The sequence below is a fragment of the Topomyia yanbarensis genome, chromosome 3 (genome assembly GCF_030247195.1).
Source record: "Topomyia yanbarensis strain Yona2022 chromosome 3, ASM3024719v1, whole genome shotgun sequence".
In the NCBI taxonomy this organism is placed as follows: Eukaryota; Metazoa; Arthropoda; class Insecta; order Diptera; family Culicidae; genus Topomyia; species Topomyia yanbarensis.
In genome coordinates this window covers 146,687,971-146,707,685 of record NC_080672.1, presented here as the reverse complement: position 1 = coordinate 146,707,685, position 19,715 = coordinate 146,687,971, and the positions used below count along the sequence as shown (strand labels likewise).

The window sequence follows — 19,715 nt, the reverse complement described above, 5'->3', positions numbered from 1 at the left end:
TTTGGGGCAGTTTATTATCCAGTATGCTTGCTAATCCGATAAAGTGTATACTCTGGAATGCCCGTAGTGTTCTGCGGAAGAAAATTGAGCTAGGAGAGTTACTAGAACGGTTAGAAACGGACATCGCGTTTATAACAGAAACCCATCTAAAACCTGGAATTAATTTCAGTCTGCCAGGTTTTTCTATAGTACGGCTTGATCGAACCCACTCGGGCGGAGGTGGTGTTGCTTTAGTGATCAAAAACACCATTAAATATAAGATTCAACCACACTATCAAACAACCGTTATTGAGGCTATAGGAGTTGAAGTGTCTACTGATATGGGAGGTTTGCATGTCATAGCCGCTTATTGTCCCAGGCAATGTCACGACAGCAACGGTATGGCAAGAAAATTCAAAAACGATCTAGCCAAACTAACACGTTTTCGCGGTAAATTTATAATCGCCTGCGATCTGAACGCCAGACACGAGACTTGGAGGAACTGTCGCAGGAACAATAATGGGTGTTTGCTATTCGACGATTCTCAATTAGGGTACTACACGATACATGCGCCTGACAAACCAACATTTCTTTCTCCTGCTGGTATTTCATCCACTCTGGATTTGTTTCTCTCCAATTTGGATGCGATCGATCAGCCTATCACGATCAATGATCTCAGCTCTGATCATTATCCCGTTTCCCTTCAAATCGGAGGCAGTATTGTGCGTAGGGAGCAACAGACGAGAAAGGACTACCACAACGTCAACTGGGTAGAGTTCGCTCGTAGAGTGGACCAACGTATTAATGTGGCCCAAACCCTAGGATCAATCGAGGAGATTGATCAGGCGATTGATCAACTGAAGACTGCTCTGATAGAGACAGAGAGCCAGTGCGTGCGAAACATTCCGATTCGTTGTAGACTGCTCAAGCTCGATACGATGACGAAAGCGATCATTAGACAGAGGAACAAAACCAGGCGTCAATTCCAGCGTACTGGAGACCTCTCCAAAAAGTATGTAGCGAAAAAATTGTCCGAGTTGATCAGTGACAGGGTGAATCAGCTAAAAAATGAAAACTTTGCAAGTATGGTGAACAGATTAGATCCCTTCTCTCGACCCTTCTGGAAGGTGTCAAAGGTCCTAAAATCGAAACCGCAAAATATTCCACCACTAGTGCAAAACGATATCCAACTGGTCACCCCCTCTGAAAAGGCTAACGCAATTGGAGAAAACATCCACTGTTCACACAACCTGGGGAACACTATCATCAGTCCGATGGAAACAGCCGTACGAGAGACAATAACCACCCTGCATGACACTCCGTGTTACGTACCCGAGAATCAAAAGATAAAACCTGAACAAATCGCTGCTACGCTGAAATATTCAAAAAACATGAAAGCCCCTGGATTCGACTCGATCTTCAACATCGTTTTGAAAAAGCATCAATACGTACACTCACATAGCAAATATCCTAAACAGGTGCCTGGACCTCCATTATTTCCCATCGAAATGGAAAATTGCTAAGGTTATCCCATTACTGAAACCGGGAAAGGATCCAACTAGCCCCTCCAGCTATCGTCCTATCAGCCTGCTCTCAGCGCTAAGCAAACTTTTCGAAAGGCTCATACTGGATCGCGTGTTGACCCACATCGAAAACAACAACATCTTCCTACCTGAACAGTTCGGTTTCCGCAAAGGTCACTCAACAGCTCATCAACTGAAAAGAGTGATTAACATTGTCGATAAGAACAAGTCCGTTGCGAAATCCACTGCCATGGCCCTGTTGGACGTCGAAAAGGCCTTCGACAACGTTTGGCATGATGGTCTCGTCTACAAAATGTACCGTTACAATTTCCCGAACTACGTGATCAAAATCGTACAAAACTACCTGTGTAACAGAAGCTTCCACGTTAGCGTCAACGGTGCACTTTCGAACGGTTTCAACATTCCTGCTGGCGTTCCGCAAGGGAGTATACTCGGACCGGTGTTGTACAATGTGTACACGTCAGACTTCCCACAGCTTCCTGATGGGTGTCAGTTGTGCTTTTTCGCCGACGACACTGCCATTCTGTGTAAAGGCAGGAACACAAAACAACTAACAAAAAAGCTCCAGAGCTGTCTGGACACTGTTGCAATCTATATGCAGACTTGGAAAATAAAAATCAACGCGTCGAAAACACAGGCGATTCTGTTTCCGCTCAGTTTGTCACCGAAACACACTCCAGCAGCTGATTGTAAAATAATCGTGAATGGTTTGCCTATAGACTGGTCCTCCGAGGTGGTATATCTGGGGCTCACCATTGACCGTAAACTGCTTTTCCGCTCACATGTAGAGAAGATCAAAACAAATGTAACTTGCTCATAAAACGCTTATATCCATTAGTAAAAAGAAGGTCAGCTTTGAATAAGAAGAACAAATTAGCAATATACAACCAGATAATTCTCCCAGTTGTAAAATACGCTATGCCTGTGTGGGGGCGATGTGCCTTGAAAATGGTTCTAGACCTGCCATGGCACACAAGAACAACAACGGTACATCAGATGGCTAATGTTGCCACTATACATGAAACATTATTAGCAGTAAGCAATAAATTTCACGAGAAATGTGTGCTATCTTTGCATCCCTTAATTAGCTCACTATTAGAGCCGTAATAGTTTAGTTTAGTTAAGTTAGGTTAAGTTATCAAACTGTTAATCAGTTATAAAACTAAAGCAGATTACCACAACATTAAAAACGTAAAATAGAAAGATTACCAAAGATGAAAAGTAGCACTGTATCACTTAAACTGAACAAAAATGTACAGAAATGTAACAAAAAATAAGATTAATAAAAATTTAATGCAAAAAAAAAAGCCGAATTGCAACATTCGGTATTGGAATCTCGCTGCTGCAGGTGTGCTGTGCTAGCCTACTAAGTTATTACCTACAACAACCAAGAAGATGACTGGCCGTGGCAAAGGAGGCAAAGGGCTCGGCAAGGGAGGTGCTAAGCGGCACCGCAAGGTGCTTCGTGACAATATCCAGGGCATCACCAAACCCGCCATTCGTCGTCTGGCTCGACGTGGAGGAGTGAAGCGAATCTCCGGTTTGATATACGAGGAAACCCGTGGTGTGCTGAAGATTTTTCTGGAAAACGTTATCCGGGATGCTGTGACGTACACCGAACATGCCAAACGGAAGACCGTCACTGCGATGGATGTCGTCTATGCGCTTAAACGCCAGGGACGCACATTGTACGGTTTTGGTGGTTAATAGCCCTACCGTTCACTACAACACAAAAGGCCCTTTTCAGGGCCACCAAATGTTTAGAAAAAAGAATTAGTTTGAAATGTATCCTTCATAGTTTTCATCCACGTTGCAGGGGCGTACTGTTTAATGTGCGATTTTGATGGATATGCGAGAGACCAGTGTTACGACAACGCGCTCAGTCGCTGGGTTTCCCTTTTTCATATATGCATTTCCTTTTTCTCCCGAGCTTACGTATCATGGGACAAAACTGCTCGTTTCTCGATAGCAACGAACCGCCGACCGACTCGTTTTTTCGAGCGCGCGTTTCAGCTTACCACGCTTTCACCTACCTGTCTACCTATGAATTTGTGTACCTTTAACTGGTCTGAATGTTAGGTAAAGTTGATGGCTGGTGAGTTAATACTGAATCAATCAGGAAGTAATTACAGCATACACACACACAGGAAGAGAGATTGAGCAACCGTAAAAAAGTCCAGCTTGTGATCTGCGTCGGGGGACAATCCCATATCAACATTTGAATAGGGCTAATAAGATTTCTAAACAAACTTTTGTTTTGCTGATTTCTCCTAATTTGTTATCATTTCAACACAGAAAACATTTGAAATTGATTCTACCAAGGACAAAGATGTTGATTCATGTGTATTTTTCATGAAACTCAACTCGGTAGCGGAATAATGAGCGAAATAAGTTTGTTTACAAAAGTCTCATTAGCCCTTTTGAAGAATTACTATTGAATCGTTCCCATCGATGCGTGCGCTGAAGCATCTGGGTGTGATGGTCGACGCGTGCGGTTTATTAGCTCACAGCCATGTCGACGACTATGTATGCGAGAAGTATGCTACACAACGATGTAGCGAGTTGATCAGTATATCCTAAATAATAGAATTTTGAGTTAGCCAAAGCAATTCGAAATAACACTAATTATAAGTGTACTAAAATCAAAATCCGCAACTAAAATGTTGGATTTTTTTCGAGGTATTTCTCTATCTCTCTATCTCTCTCTCTCTCTCTCTCTCTCTCTCTCTCTCTATCTCTCTCTCTCTCTCTGTCTCTCTTTGCCGTCGAAACAAGAAAGCATTTCGCGAGCGCACGGTTCTACGAGCAACACAAGAATCTCGGCGAAAAGTGCACGGTACAATATTTCAAAGGGGAAAACGTTGCGCCGTCGACTGTTTACAACACCTTTCGACGCTGCAATCTCATTGCCGCTAGCCGGTTGATAAAAATTATTTTGGGTAAATATTTTGTTTTGCACGAAGCAAGTTACTTCCCTCGCAAAAAAAAACGCAAAAAAAAACAATCGTTCCCGAATACCCATTCGATCCCATTTGTACCCTAAAAATCACAACCCGCTTCACAATTTGCTTCAGTGTCGCCCAATCGCAGATTTCTTCGGGAGTTTTTTGTTGTGAGAGCCACGAATTGCAAACAGTTGATTGGTGGAAGATCCCGAAATGCATTAGCAAAGTGTTGACATAGACGCCGTACTACGCGCCTGTTCCGACATCAAACGGAAGCTTCGCCGGACAGCATCCAATTACGGATCGGTTTGAAATGTTCACAAATTTGGTGATCAACAATTCGAGAACGTATCTTCTAATTTCGATTTCAATCAAATCGTTTGTCTTTTTTTGACAGGTTGAGAAAAAAATCCAAAATGTGTGTTGCCACCCGTTAACTTTTTGTTTTAGTAATTTTAATAACGAAAGTTTTCAACAAAGGACCAGCCGACTGAAACGTTTTCCGCAGGTCGCCAAATTACGAGCACTTCCGCTCGAGCAAATATATACAAAAATGAAATAATTTTATATAGAGAGAAGTTTTCTTTCGATTGGATAGCACCGAAAAGGTTTTCCAATTGCTAGAAGGTTCAAATTAACCTATTTTCCACAATTCAGTTTGCACGTGCCGCCATATCACAGTGGGACGAGCCCGGACTTAAGTCCATATATGAAGGTTATGCGATATTCTCACTAGTATTTTTCTCGTATCAACTGAGCCATCAGAGACATTTTCGCGAGATTTTAGGTGATTTGAATGCAAAATGAATTTTTGACAGCTTTTTGAAGGGCATAACTCAAGTGTTTTTTGCATTATTTGACCATAGGAATTACATACGGTTATTCTCGTTTTACAAAGAAACGGTTGATTTTATGAATTGCATTACTTCACCAAAATTATCCGTGTGATAAAATTACATCGTAAAATCACCAAAAATAAGTCACTAGTTGGTTTTGTTAGTGTTTAGATAACTGTTTGTCATGGATTTTTATTGAATTCGAACTTCTAAAGCGATAACAACAACGACGTCCGTGAATGCCCGCGATCACACTATGCTCATTCGAAAGCTATTCATTTTCTCATTAAAATGAGCCTATGCTAGTTTTGCGAAAACTTGCGATAATTATAAGCAGCTTATAAGCAGTCAAAATTTGAAAAAACTGTGAATGGAGACACATGGTTATTACTGATATTTAATTTGAATATTCACTTTATGACTAAAATAATGACACTAATTTATGCACAATTTTCAAATAGCATTTAGAGCATAATCTACAAGGGTTTTACTAGTGATCAAGACTAAGGAGCCGAATGGGAAGTATGGTTTTTAAGTGGTAAAGGAATTAAGAATGTTTAAAATTCAGTAAATATTTTCAACCATCTGAAATGTGTCATAAAATGTTTCATGAACTATGTTTGTTAACTTACGCAATAACTGTCAAATTGAGTGAACACAGTTGAGTTCTAGTCATTTGGTGAGACTATTTTTTCCGAGTTTGCATAGCGCTGATATAGCTTAAGGGTATGCGATATTATCCTAATAAAATAATTTAAAATTTTTTAAGGATTTTTAAACGAACCATTAACGCGAAAAAAGAATTTTGGATTTATTTTAATTTAAGGTATGAAATAAGCAATCTAAGCAACTTAAAACACACCTGTGAAAACAAAATCGTTAACCATCTTGTTGATTAGTGAATGTAATCAACATTCCACTAAGACGCTCAAAATGTTTGTTTTGAAAATGAAACAAATTGAGTTTTCATACCAAGTAACCCACTAATGAATTAAACATTCCATAATTAGTTGATCACATCTTATTTCATCCTTAAAAATAATATAGTCATTTCTAAAGCCACATAATGAGAATCAATTCGTTTCAATACGGAAAATAAAATCCAAAATTACAAATGAAAGAAATCTTTATAAAAGACAAAATATTTACTTTTGAGCCACTCTAATAAATAGTAAAGTTAATTTCTATTTTCTATAACCAACATAGGAATTCAGCGCACAAAAATGTCTTTAAAATTTTTTTTAACCTTCACAGCAAAATAATTATTTTTAAGCCACCCTAATGTATATTTTTTTTGCAGATGTTAATATCAAAAACGGTTTAGCACACGAAAATTAATATACACAAATTTTACGAACGATTTAGAAAAAAAAATTAAGGCATCCTAATGAATAGTAAATGTTCATTTTTGAAATGTTTTAATATCGAAAACGAATGCAGCGTACCAAAATTATATAAAAACGTCCTATATGAACCGATACGGAAAAGTTTGGACTTTAGTCCACCTTTTGTTCTAAGTCGTGCCACTGTGATACCGGTCTGGCAAAAGCTGTAGTTATGCGTCGCTGTAGCTGTGCGGCTAGTACAAATGTAAAAATACCGAAAAAAGTGTAGTTTCCCGGTACCGTTGGCATCTCTGCACCGCACAGTGTTTCCAAATAGGCAAAAACGTGATCGAAATTGTTTTGACCACGAAAAAAAAAATTTCGAGCTATAGTGTCTTCAGCAAAGTTTGTTTATAAACTATTCCCCATTTTATTAAAGTCTTTGTTTGGTGAATTATCCCCCTAAAGCTGAGAAGCAAATTTTTGTTTGGTCATTTATGAAAATAATAAAAAAAACTGTATTCAGCAAAGTTGTAGGGAATATAATAAGAAACAACTTTACCAAAGAGACTATGTATCTATCTTTTGATTTTAATACACATTTGTGGAGTTTTCTATGATACACCCTTGAAAATCTTTTTTTTTTAAAATAACTTTTCAGGGTACTTTTATAGAATTTCAAAATGTTCTAAGATTTTATTCGGCATAAGAAAATGCACAATTTTTGTTATGCAAATTTATTTCTATCTCTTATATCTGTGGAGTTATGGAAAGTTTTTGTGCCAAAAAAGCAACATTTTGGTATGAAATAACACTTCAATCCGAAAATTTCCGCAGACAAAGCCATATTCATTCGAATCTATAAAGCAAACGCTAACAAATACAGGGATAACCATTTGTCGCATGCTGTCTCTTGCATGAAAAAACATATATTTAAAAAACGACTATTAAACCCTTTTACAAGGTCATTCAAAAATTACATCACACATTTAAGGGTAAAAGGAGGAAGTATGAAGCACGTTGTTACACGAGAGAGCGGTAGGAAGGGAAGGGATTAACATAAATGTCTATAAAATTCGTACGGATCGTTTATATGGGTCCGGAAATATAGACTAAACCGTCCGGTCACATATGAAATTCCCATAAAAGCCGGAACTCAATTTTTTTTTCAAAGGGGGGACCCCATGAAATTTCAGAAATCGAATTCGTATTTTTGATGCCAAACATCTTTAAAATGCATGAAACGTAGAGATTTTATGTTATCTCGAAAAAATTTTTTTTATAAAAATCGACTTTTTGGGACTTTGCCGATTTTGCACCTTTTTTCAGTTCAATATTACCGTGGCTGTTTTTTCTTTTTCAAAATTTTAGAACTCGAATGATTTATTTTCCTGTATATAGTTGTCATGTGATGTATAATAATAAAATGTAATATATGCATTTAAAAGCTTTTAATGAATATAAACAACGCACACATTCTCGTGATTCATGATTGAGAAAGGCACAATTGCACCGCTAGGTGGATTAAAATAGGTTTTTCAATTCAATATTACCGTGCCTGGTTTTTCTTTTGCAAAATTTTAGAACTCGAATAAAGATTTCTTTCCTTGTATATAGCTGTCAAGTCATGTATAATAAAATTGTAATCTATACATTTGAAAGCTTTTAATCAATATAAGCAACTAAAAAATTCTCGTGTGCATGATTGAGAAAGGCACAATTGCACCGCTAGGTGGATTAAAACAGGTTTTGCCTATTTGGAAACACTGTGCACCGGGCCTCGGTTGTAAAATTGTTTTTTTGAATGATTGCATAGCCTTTTATTTATATGTAAAAGGAAAAAGATGAAAAGCTAATAACAAAACTGTATCACTAAAATATTGTAAACATTTGAAAAGGTGTAACCCAAAAAAAAATTATATTAAATATAGTATTGAAGAAATATGATAAATGAACATTAAATGTTGGATGCTTGTTTTGAGGAATGAGCGAAGTGATTATTTATCTTGCCGTATACGGGTGTTTGATCTACGGGCTGCCTTGAATCGTTGGGCCTGCTGTCTGCGTCGTTGATCCATTCATGATTTGAACAGAGGCACCGGTGTAAAACGTTACCAATGGAGTCATAAACATCGCACTCAAATCGGCTATACATGGTTCCTCTGAAATGTCTACGATTAATTCTCAAACTTGCAACATGGCTTTCGTGTTTGATGCGTTTCATCCAAACTTCCTTTTCACAGCTGGATTCACACCAACAACACCTTAAGTATGGATAAACATAAATAGACTGACAAAACACAGGTGGAGCATTGAGTGATATGATTCATTAGTTGGTTTTACCTTAAAGAGATATCCCAAATTGGGACAGCCATCAGAAAAACCAGTAAAGAACACCACGTTTAAATCGATGAAAAGTGCCGCCAGTCTATCATATAGCCTTTCTGTTTATGCTCGTTGGCAGCTGCGGCGATATAGTAATACAACAGCACTGTCAATTTTAATTTGGTAGTTCGTGAGGACGTGCGAGCAATATGATTATGACATAAAATGCAAAATCAAACATGCATTTGGTGGATTTTTGTCATCTGTCAAAAGAATTTTATATCACGCGAGTTTCAATTCGGAGCAATAAAAATTAACATGATAATAAACTCCAAAGCAAATCAGGACTTTTTAAAGGGCAGCATTTAATCCATATTTGGAAACTATTTTGAAGTATAAAGGGAACAATCCTAATTTCTCTTTACTGGCAGTGGCAAGCTGGTACGATGGCTAAACAGTTCAGCTAAATAATTTTATTACCCTGACAAATTTGACATGAAAGTAATGATCACAATGTCTTTTCAAACAATTTTTTGCAAAAACATTGAAAGAGTCATATCTGTGTTATAACCGACGTGACTACACTTCGGATATGTTATTTCAAATCTAATGATATTCCACGGAATGATAAGATTTGAAATAATATGTTGGACTGGGAAATTTTTTAATTATTCTTTATGATAATTATGGTGGTTCGGAAAAGAAAAGAACCTTTCATATTTATGCCGAATTCAAAGATCGTTGGATGCTGCTCATTTCTATCAGCATGACATGGTTATAATTTTAGGTCGTCAACCGGTTATAATTTTAGCATGTGTTGTGTATCGCAGATTTCAAATTAAACCACTGGAGCAATTAAATGAAGTATTTGTCTAAGATATGCAAAATGCGAAATATATCGTCTACTTTTTACATTGATATTTTGTAGCCTCCTGACGATGCTAAGTAATTACTCTACTCAACCGTCCCACCTTTCCGAACAAATTGCTTAAGCGCCAGCTCTTTTAAGGCTCAATTGCCGTACTTTATTGTTACCCGGCCCAAGGGCGCACAGTGTCGCCTAGCCGGACAAAACCTCAAAATTTTATTTTAAATTTTTCGCGATTTAACATTTTTCTCTGCTTCTTAACAGGTTGAATAGAGTCTTCTCAAAATATTAAGTCCCGAAGACGAGAGTTCAATTTTTTACAGAACTTCGAAGGTGAAATAGATGATGAATTCTGAGGAAAACTCTTTTCATACCTAAGTTATTCAAATGAATATATCTTTTTAGTTAAGATTCCGATTGGGGTCAAACTGATTTCATTTGAAAGATTATTCGCTGGATTTATAGCTGCCATTTGATTTAGTCGATACAAGCCTTGCTTCTCGCTCAGACATGAAAAACAAATAATCAATCGAGCAATAGTTTAAAGTTATAATGTTCAAAGTGTCTGTACATTTTTTTTGAAAAAAGATCGAAAGATCGCTTGTTGTTCATTATACTTGAAAATTAGTGTACTTTCCGAAAATGAATATCTTGTTTTGCCCCTTTCTGCCCCGAGGTATGAAAAAAGGTGATTTTTCATGATACGTCTGAAGGAGGCGCATGGTAGCCTTTGACTACCCAGGGTTCGCAATATAATTTATAGATGTGTCTTATCATTATCAACAATTGTGTATTGTGTGTATTCTGCTAAAAAATTCACCGAACCTAATTTTTTGAAAATGAATTTTCGGAAATAGTGCACTTTATATTCGTAAATATTGAATTTTCGAACCACCCTAAGTGCCAAAATTTTGAGGATTTAAAAAACAAAAAATAAACATCAAATATGAATTCAGCGTCACAAAATTACCCTAATGTGAAATTTTCATCAAATTCGGGCCACTTTTGAGGTTTTGTCCGACTTTTGTATGGAAGGTGATCACTGTGGGGCGGGTTGATATAGTGAAGGTTTAGTGGAACGATCTAGCAGACACAACTGAATCGAGATGTACTCAATTTCATGCATCAAAGTACCCACAAATAAACCGAAAGAAGTTTGCTTCCCTACCCAAAATACCTCAGAACACCACTCGAGTGCCTCATCACTGGTAGAACACTTCAATAATCAAATAACTAAACCGCAAAGAAACACGAGTGGTGGGGCTAAGATTCCCAAGTAGCCCAACTTGCAATAAATCACACAAAAACCTCAGAACTACAATGATACGAAACATTAGACGCCTTGTAACTACTATAGGAACATAACTAACATAACAATTTCAACATCAAACATTATTTTATGACACTAAAGGCTACATATCCAATTTATTTATTCAGCTGGCACCTTTCAAAACAATCTCGTTTTCCTGACAAGGTGTTGCCTATATTATTTTTGTGCACTACTGTGCGTGGCGTGAGCAATCGCTATTTCCTACAATGCCATAATGCTGAAGCGAACTTTTGTTTGCCGGGTGCGTGTATAGGCTGAACTTTCACCATACGCATGGATTTTATAGTACTGCTTACAATATTTTTATGTTGCTTGCACTTCCATTCGCGCTATTGACGAATTTCGCGCCAACTCGGAGAAATGGTGGTAGCCTCTCAGATTTTAATGAAACTTTCTGTACACGAGAATTTTGTCACAGAAAGCCACTTTGCATACTTAGTTTTTCCAAAAATGATCTAGACTGTTTTTTAAAAAGGGTCTAATATTTTTCCATTTTATTTTTTTCAAATGGCTTTAGTCTAAAAATGACAAATCCTACACAAAAATATTGTAGGAATGATTTTTAGAAAATTAGTCGAATTTTTGAATAAAAGCATTAAAAAAAATTTCATCGACTACTATACCGAAAAAAACGACTTTAAAAATTGAAAGTCGATTTGCAAAAAACCCCATCTTTGATTTGGGTGATATTTTTTTCCAAGATAGGTAATTATGTTCCTTACCAACCGTCAAAAATTCAAGTTGGGCACTTTCAAAGGAAAAAAGTTATTTGAAAAAGATGGGTAGGTAATGTCAGAGACATAACAGAAGTGAAGTAGAATACACTTAGGCCGGTAATTCGAATGCTGTAATATATATATATATATATATATATATATATATATATATATATATATATATATATATATATATATATATATATATATATATATATATATATATATATATATATATATATATATATATATATATATATATATATATATATATATATATATATATATATATATATATATATATATATATATATATATATATATATATATATATATATATATATATATATATATATATATATATATATATATATATATATATATATATATATATATATATATATATATATATATATATATATATATATATATTACAGCATACGATCTCTCAGAATTCTGCAATATTTGGTAGAATCGTTCCTTACCGAAAAATATCAGATACATATTTTTTATTTCGTCATTAGGGTGTCGCTTTCCACGTTAGACGGGTTCAAAAAGTCGTGATTTTTCAAAAGCTGATTTTTTTTTAAATTCATAACTTTTGAACCACTGAACCGATTTTCATGGTTTATATGTCAAATGAAAGCTATTTAAATGTAGTTTTAAAAAAAGAACCTGTTTTAATCCACCTAACGGTGCAATTGTGCCTTTCTCAATCATGAACACGAGAATTTTTTAGTTGCTTATATTTATTAAAAGCTTTCAATTACAATTTTATTATACATGAATCTTTATTCGAGTTCTAAAATTTTGCAAAAGAAAAACCAGGCATGTTAACATTGAATTGAAAAAAGGAGCGAAATCGGCAAAGTCCCAAAATGTCGATATTCATAAAAAAATTCGGTTAAAGGTTCGAATATATTACATAAAACCAGGAATGCTTTGAAAGAAATTATCAGTTAGAAAACAGAGTTTCCTACAACAACAGTTCAATTGTAGAATCTCTTAAAATGAAACGTATGTGTTCAGTCTGTGGTATTTGGATGATGAGTACGCGTATCAGAAAACTCACCAATAAATTGTATGATTGTGCAATGAAAAAAAGATGAAAATAGATGAGAGCAGCTCCTTCATTTGTTTTCGTTGCTACAACAATTCTTTTCTTCAAACTACTAACACAAACTCTTGTTCTTTGAAACCTTTTTTCAGAATCCTTCGAAACATCGACCGCCATTGCAGGACATTCTGGATTCGTTCCATTTTCCTACCAAGGTAAATAATAAAAAAGAAATCATTTGAATGATTTTTTTCTGATAATCAATCTATCATATGTATTTTCAGAATCGTTAGAAGCACCCAGTTCTGAAACGATCGTTACCACTTACAACGCACCTTTGTCGGACGATAATGAAATTCTTACACAACTTAAGGAGAAATATAAAGAAACGAGAGACAGCAATGAGCGATACAGGATCTTCACCACACATCCCAAAAGTTGGACTACATATAGAATTATGCAGGAGTTCAATGTTTCTTAATATATGGCCAACAAGGCAAAAGCATTGCAGCAAGAGAAAAGAATAATGATGGTGCCTGAAAAGAGTTTAAGCTCAGCGGCAATAGGAAGAGAAACGATAACATGTGTTACAAATTTTTATAATAGTGACGATGTAAGCCGCGTCTGTGCAGGGAAAAGAGATTATTTAATATCTAACAATGAAGAAGGCAAAATTTACGTACAGAGAAGATTAGTTTTGTGTTAATTGCAGGAGGCGTATTCTATCTTCAAAAATACTTATCCTGATATTAAAATAGGATTTTCCATGTTCGCTAGTAATCGTCCAAAACACTGCATTTTGGCAGGGACAAGTGGCACGCATACCGTATGCGTATGTATATATCATCAAAACATTAAACTTATTTTAAAAACATTACAAAGCAGTAAATCACTTCCAGATGGTGTTAACTCCTATCATGATTTGTTTCCAAAAATAATTTGTGAAAATTCGAGCGAACAATGTTGGCTGCAGTGTTGCGGAAACTGCCCTGGGACGCAAATTTTAGCGACAGAACTAATGAGTAGGGGAATTGTGGGAAAAATCGACACTGTGGGTAAAACCGACACCCCACAACTTTTCCTAGAAATCAAATTTTTATTCATTTCATAATGATACATTATTATTAGTACGTTTATTTAGAGCATTTGAAGAAAAATTTGATTTACGTTAGTGCGCCGAATGTCATAAAAATAAACAAAACAGCGTTCATACTCGTCTGGATGTTAAATTTCGTTGGTAGATTTTAAGGTTTTAACCGAACAAAAGCTTTTCATATCACCACGTTTTTCAGCACCTATTATTATCGGCCTTTCTTATGATCAACTAGGTGCATTGAAGACGAGCTTGAGAAACTCAATATTTTTAATTGCTTTTATAAAAAAATGTGCGCTGTTGGGGTAAAACCGACACACTATGGTTGGGGTAAAACCGACACGCTGTTAAGATGGTTGTGTATACTTGCGATCCATTTCAAAATACTGGGGATCTTTGTGACACTTCAATTAGCCTATTAGAACACTATAGTATTAGTAGAAATACTTTTATTGTATTTATTTCTTGTAAGTCTCTTTAAAAATCAAAAAATGGAATTTTTGCTTATCTGATTGTATGGAAGCTTTTGCTATTTCTGCAAAAAGCTCATCAAACCGAATTTATAGTGTTGTCTTGGTTTGTCATAGACGAACTTTATCACAATGAGGCAATGATCTTATGTATACCCCTATAGATCGTTGATGATCAGAATCCGAAAAATCAAATCTGAAAAAAGATAGTTTTACTAAGAAGTGTGTGTGTGTCACTTACAAGTGAATGAATCCAATTAGCAGAACGTAGAACGCTTGCAAATCTTCTCTTACGAAATAAAATGACACTGGAGGTTGCAATGATGTGCGGAAGGATTATTTGGAAATATTCATATCAAGAAATAATCCTGTAGCATAAAATACTCTTATTTATAGTACTACGCTTTCGAACTTTCTTTCCCTCACTACATGATGAAGCAATAAAAAGCGCATATTTGCATCATACATACTCACACTTTATTAATCACGCATATATCTCATTTTTAATAAAGATAAAGATTTTAATAAAGTGGAGAGAAAATAAATTAAAGGGGGTGTCGATCTTACCCCTATGGGGTGTCGGTTTTACCCGCAGTGCCTACAAAAAGTCACTTTGTTTTCCAAGTTTTACAACCAATAATTTTTAATGAAATTCATTTTTTGAAGCGCTGAAAAAATTAAGTCTTGTTAAGAATTTTCTGAAGAAGAATTCTGCATAAAAATTATAGTTTTATTGGTTTTGTGGTAACTTAGAAAAGCGTTAAGCTTTAAGGTGTCGGTTTTAACCATAATTCCCCTATTCTTAGTAACGGTAATATTGAATCATTAAAATTCAAACAATGGCGTCAAGTAGAAAGATGCATTATGGATTTAGTTGAAATGGACACACAAGAATTTATTGATACTTCTCTAGAAAAATTATTCAATATATTGCCGCATAACTTTATAGCTGAGCAACAAGCAAACTACTTGAAACACATCAAAAGCAATTTAAAAGCTACAGGATGCTGCAGGATGCAGTTCAAGGCTTTCATTGGGTAAACGCTCAATGTACTATTCACCCTACTGCTATTTATTTTAAAGACGAAGAATCGGACGATTTGAAGTTTACTAGTTTTATTACAATTGCTGACTTCACTAAACATAATCATGTCGCCGTTCGTTTATTTTTGACTAATTGTTTAGCGTTCATAAAAAGTAAATTGCCAGGCTTACAACAGATTTACTTTTTCTCAGATGGATCAGGAAGCCAATACAAAAATAAAATGACGGCATTTAATTTGTGCAACATGCAAAAAGATTTTGGCATTAATGCCGAATTGAATTTTTTCGCAACTTGTCATGGAAAGGGTCCTTGTGATGCTTTGGGAGGAGTATTGAAACGAAACGCTGCGAAAGCGAGCTTGCAAGGCCATCATATAACAACAGCCCAAGAACTTTATTCGTGAGCTATTTCCAAGCCAGATTCAAAAATACACGATCAGCTTTTTTTCAGAATCCGAATACAATAAAATGGACAAAAAAAGTTAAAAAATCGTTATACATGTGTAATGCAAATTTCAGGAACACAGTCATTCCATAGTTTTAAGCCTCAAAATGAAAAATATATTATTGTCAAACGGTATTCATTTTCGACGGAAGAAAAATATATGTTAAATTGTAGCTAAAGAAATGAAATGCCTTGTGAATAATAAAACGAATAAATGAATATAGTACTATACACTAAAAATTAAGCATCAGATTGACGGTCCGCGCGCGATCAATCAAGAATACACGCTACATCATTATAAAATCAAAATTATACACGCGAAATCACATACACGTGACGTTAATATACAAATGCTTGAGCCCTTTGCAACCATCCCCGGCACCTACACCCGCGATCCCGTAAACATGATAACATGTCGGTGATAAAATGAATGTCTCAGCTCCTATAAATTTTCAAACGCGGTCTTAATCGTGAACCTAAAAATTCCCGCTGTCGCACGAACATGAATCGGTCACTTCCGGATGTTTCTATCCTTGATACCAGCAGACTAGGTCCATGCCTTCAATTGGATCAATTTCGCGCAAACTTAATAACACCCCGGTAATAACGAGAACGTTTTAGCACTCACGAAGGTTCAAAAGCTGTCTCAAACGTCCGTTTTCGCGCGCTCATGAATCGGTCACGTCCGGAAACCATTACTCTCTGTCCTAATAACTTAGGTCCATGCATTCAGTAGGACCAATCAAAAAATAAAGCACATATCCACTAGACAACACGTTCCATGGCGACATCACCGGGCACTCTAGTGATGTGGAAGATTTCACACTCTTTTAGCATCTTAGCAGTACACCAAAAAATAAAGCACGCACGCGATTATCCAAGAACACACACGAATATGCGAATGGCGCACGGTTATAAAATAGAATTCATACACGCGAAGTTACATACACGTTAGCACACGCGACATACAAACGCACACGCGATCGAACACTTTAACGTACAAATGCTCGAGCTCTTCGCGATAACCAATGGAACAACTTACACAAGTCCAACAGGCAGTGACACCAGACTAAGAGAATCGAAAGTGCTGAGGAAAACACGGAGTCTATCGGTTCTTTTTTATTATTTCCCCTTTTCTTTCTTAAATAAGCAGGAATTCAAGAAATGTGGATGAGAGTCAAAGGAGACATAAATGGGAGATAGAAATGAAGGTAGAAAACTACAAAAATGGTAAGTTGTTTAGTACACATTGAACTAATATACTAAATACGCGTCGATTTCCTGCTTAAATGGAATCGAAAGTCTTACTGTAATGTTACAATCGAATTGATACAAACATTACAGTAAGGCGGGGCTAGTTGATGGAACGATGACCTCGGAACATGTTTGGCACTGTACACGAAATGGGTCATTTTTTTTTTTTTTTTACAATGGAGAAGACCTTTATGTCCTAGCCCAGTACACGTGCTAACGGTAGGGTCCAATCTACCACACGGGGTGCACTGGGGGCGTGTCGGACTCGAATGGTGACCAGCCATTAATACCGACTAAACTCCATTGGGCTCCGCCATCATTCCTCCCAGGAACTACCTCTCGGTATTACTTCTGGGGGACGAAATGGGTCATCGGAAAGTCAATTGAGCTAACACCTTCCTAAATCCGTGAACCAAGTTATTTGCATGAATGTTTAGATACATGCAAACATCTTTTTTTTCTGCAAATCACTACCAGCTAGTGGGAGATAGGATGGTTAACACACACACAAATGCTCGAGCTCTTCGCGATAATACACGCGATCGCGAGTCCCTACGCCCGCACATACCTGTACCGTACAATGAATATCACATTCAGAATCATGGCCCGCTACAATTGGCCTAAGGGACCATTCATAAATTACGTAACGGAAAAATTGCCCAAAATTGACTCCCCCCTCCCTCTATGTAACAAATTGTCACAAACTTTTCCATGCCCCCCCCCTCCCCTGTTACGTAACAAATTCCAAGAAAAATTTTTTTTTCTTCGATGCAAACATGTTACGTAACGATCTAGTTAACACCCCCTCCCCCTATGTCACAACTTGTCACAACTTGTTGTACCCCCTCCCCCCCTAAAAGTGTTACGTAATTTATGAATGGTCCCTGATGCAGTGTTTTAGTAGGCGACATTGCCTGTCTCGTCTGCAAATTGTAGTATGTGGTTCTGACGGGGAGCCCTTCCGAGAACCTAGCTCTACAGATCCAGTAGGACAACTCTAGAAAAAAAATGAGACGAGAAGGTATTTATGGAACATTGTTGTCATGTTGTTGTACGATTGATAGATTATAGTGAGAAACCGATTTCATCAGCCTACGATTTTGTCAGCCTCATATGAAAATTGATAGTTGGTAGTTTGATGGGCTCTAGCAGACGAACCAAGTCGAATTCGAGAAAAAAATCTTGAGCATATGTTTCTTATCTTAGAGATCCTTAATATGAAAAAATCCAAATTTTAATTTTATTTTAAATTTAAATATAAATGCGCTGTCTGATCCTATGAGCGAAATTTAAACAAAATAATCGGAAAGGGTTATGAAGCTATATCTAGCGACTAAAGAAGAATATTTTAAGAACTTCGGTTGTTAAAAAGAAAAAAAAATATATGTTCCGATTTTGTCAACATCTCCGTTTTAACAGCCTAAAACTCACCAAAGGGCTGTTAAAAACGGATCTTCACTGTATTATAATTGTCTAAAGTTGATGCAAGTTATTATGAAAATTCTGCTAGTTAAGTTGAGTGCTTATTAGACTGCCAGAGAAAATAATGAATTTTTGAAAACTCAATCGGCCCACCCCTGAGTCGATTCCTAGTCGCACCAGGAGTACTTGCTCCAAATTTGAAGCAAATCGGACAAGTCTAGCTACCGGACCAACGTGCCCGAAGTTTGTATCAAAGTTTTCGACAGTTTACATGGAGAAAACCCACTAGCGCGCATTTTCGCCGCTAGGTAGCACTGTATGCATCGCATTATCACTGTAAGTGAAAACAAGGAAGATTATTTAATTATCTACAACTTTGTCGAAGGCTACTAGTCAATCCGGCTTTGTAAAAAGAAGTTATTAAACTTTTAACGAAGTGATGTCTGAGTCAGTTTTGCATAGGGCCTAGCAGTGCATGGTTGTGTACTCGATTCCCACCAACTATTATTTTTTGTGAGCTAATGGTTAGATTTAGCTGAATAGTATGTTCAGAAGAATTGTAGTATGCGATACGAGTTGTATTTTGGTTAGAAAATTTTAGTTCCGCCTGTTACCGCATAGAGGGCGCCAACACTAACTTGTCAACGAAGAGAGATAGAATATCGAGATGTTCGGAAGAATTACAGAAAAATGTCTGTTCTACAACTTTGTAGAAGACATCTAATTCCTATCTCCCTCCGTTGAAAAGTTAGTGTTGGCGCCCTCTATGCGGTCACAGGTGGAACTAAAATTTTCTAACCAAAACTCCATATTATGTACTACAATTCTTCTGAACATACCATTCAGCTAAATCTAACCATTATCTCACAAAAATGTATAGTTGGTGGTAATCGAGTACCGATCCACAACCATGCACTGCTAGGCCCCATGCAAAACTGACTCAGACATCACTTCGTTAAAAGTTTAACAACTTCTTTTAACAAAGCCGGATTGACTAGCACTCTTCGACAAAGTTGGAGACAATTAAATTATCTTTCTTATTTACACTTACAGTGATAATGC

General features: G+C 36.4%; 1 protein-coding gene across 1 annotated transcript; it reads left to right on the top strand.

Moving 5' to 3' along the window:
• Positions 1–2,918: 2,918 nt before the first annotated feature.
• Positions 2,919–3,230, top strand: LOC131687285 (histone H4-like). The gene has a single exon (XM_058971361.1). It carries the CDS (start codon positions 2,919–2,921, stop codon positions 3,228–3,230), a length of 312 nt encoding a protein of 103 aa, XP_058827344.1.
• The last annotated feature ends 16,485 nt before the right edge of the window (positions 3,231–19,715 follow it).

Bases quoted from the DNA above. Each gene is read 5' to 3' on its own strand.
- LOC131687285 (XM_058971361.1), top strand. From the start codon at position 2,919: ATGACTGGCCGTGGCAAAGGAGGCAAAGGGCTCGGCAAGGGAGGTGCT.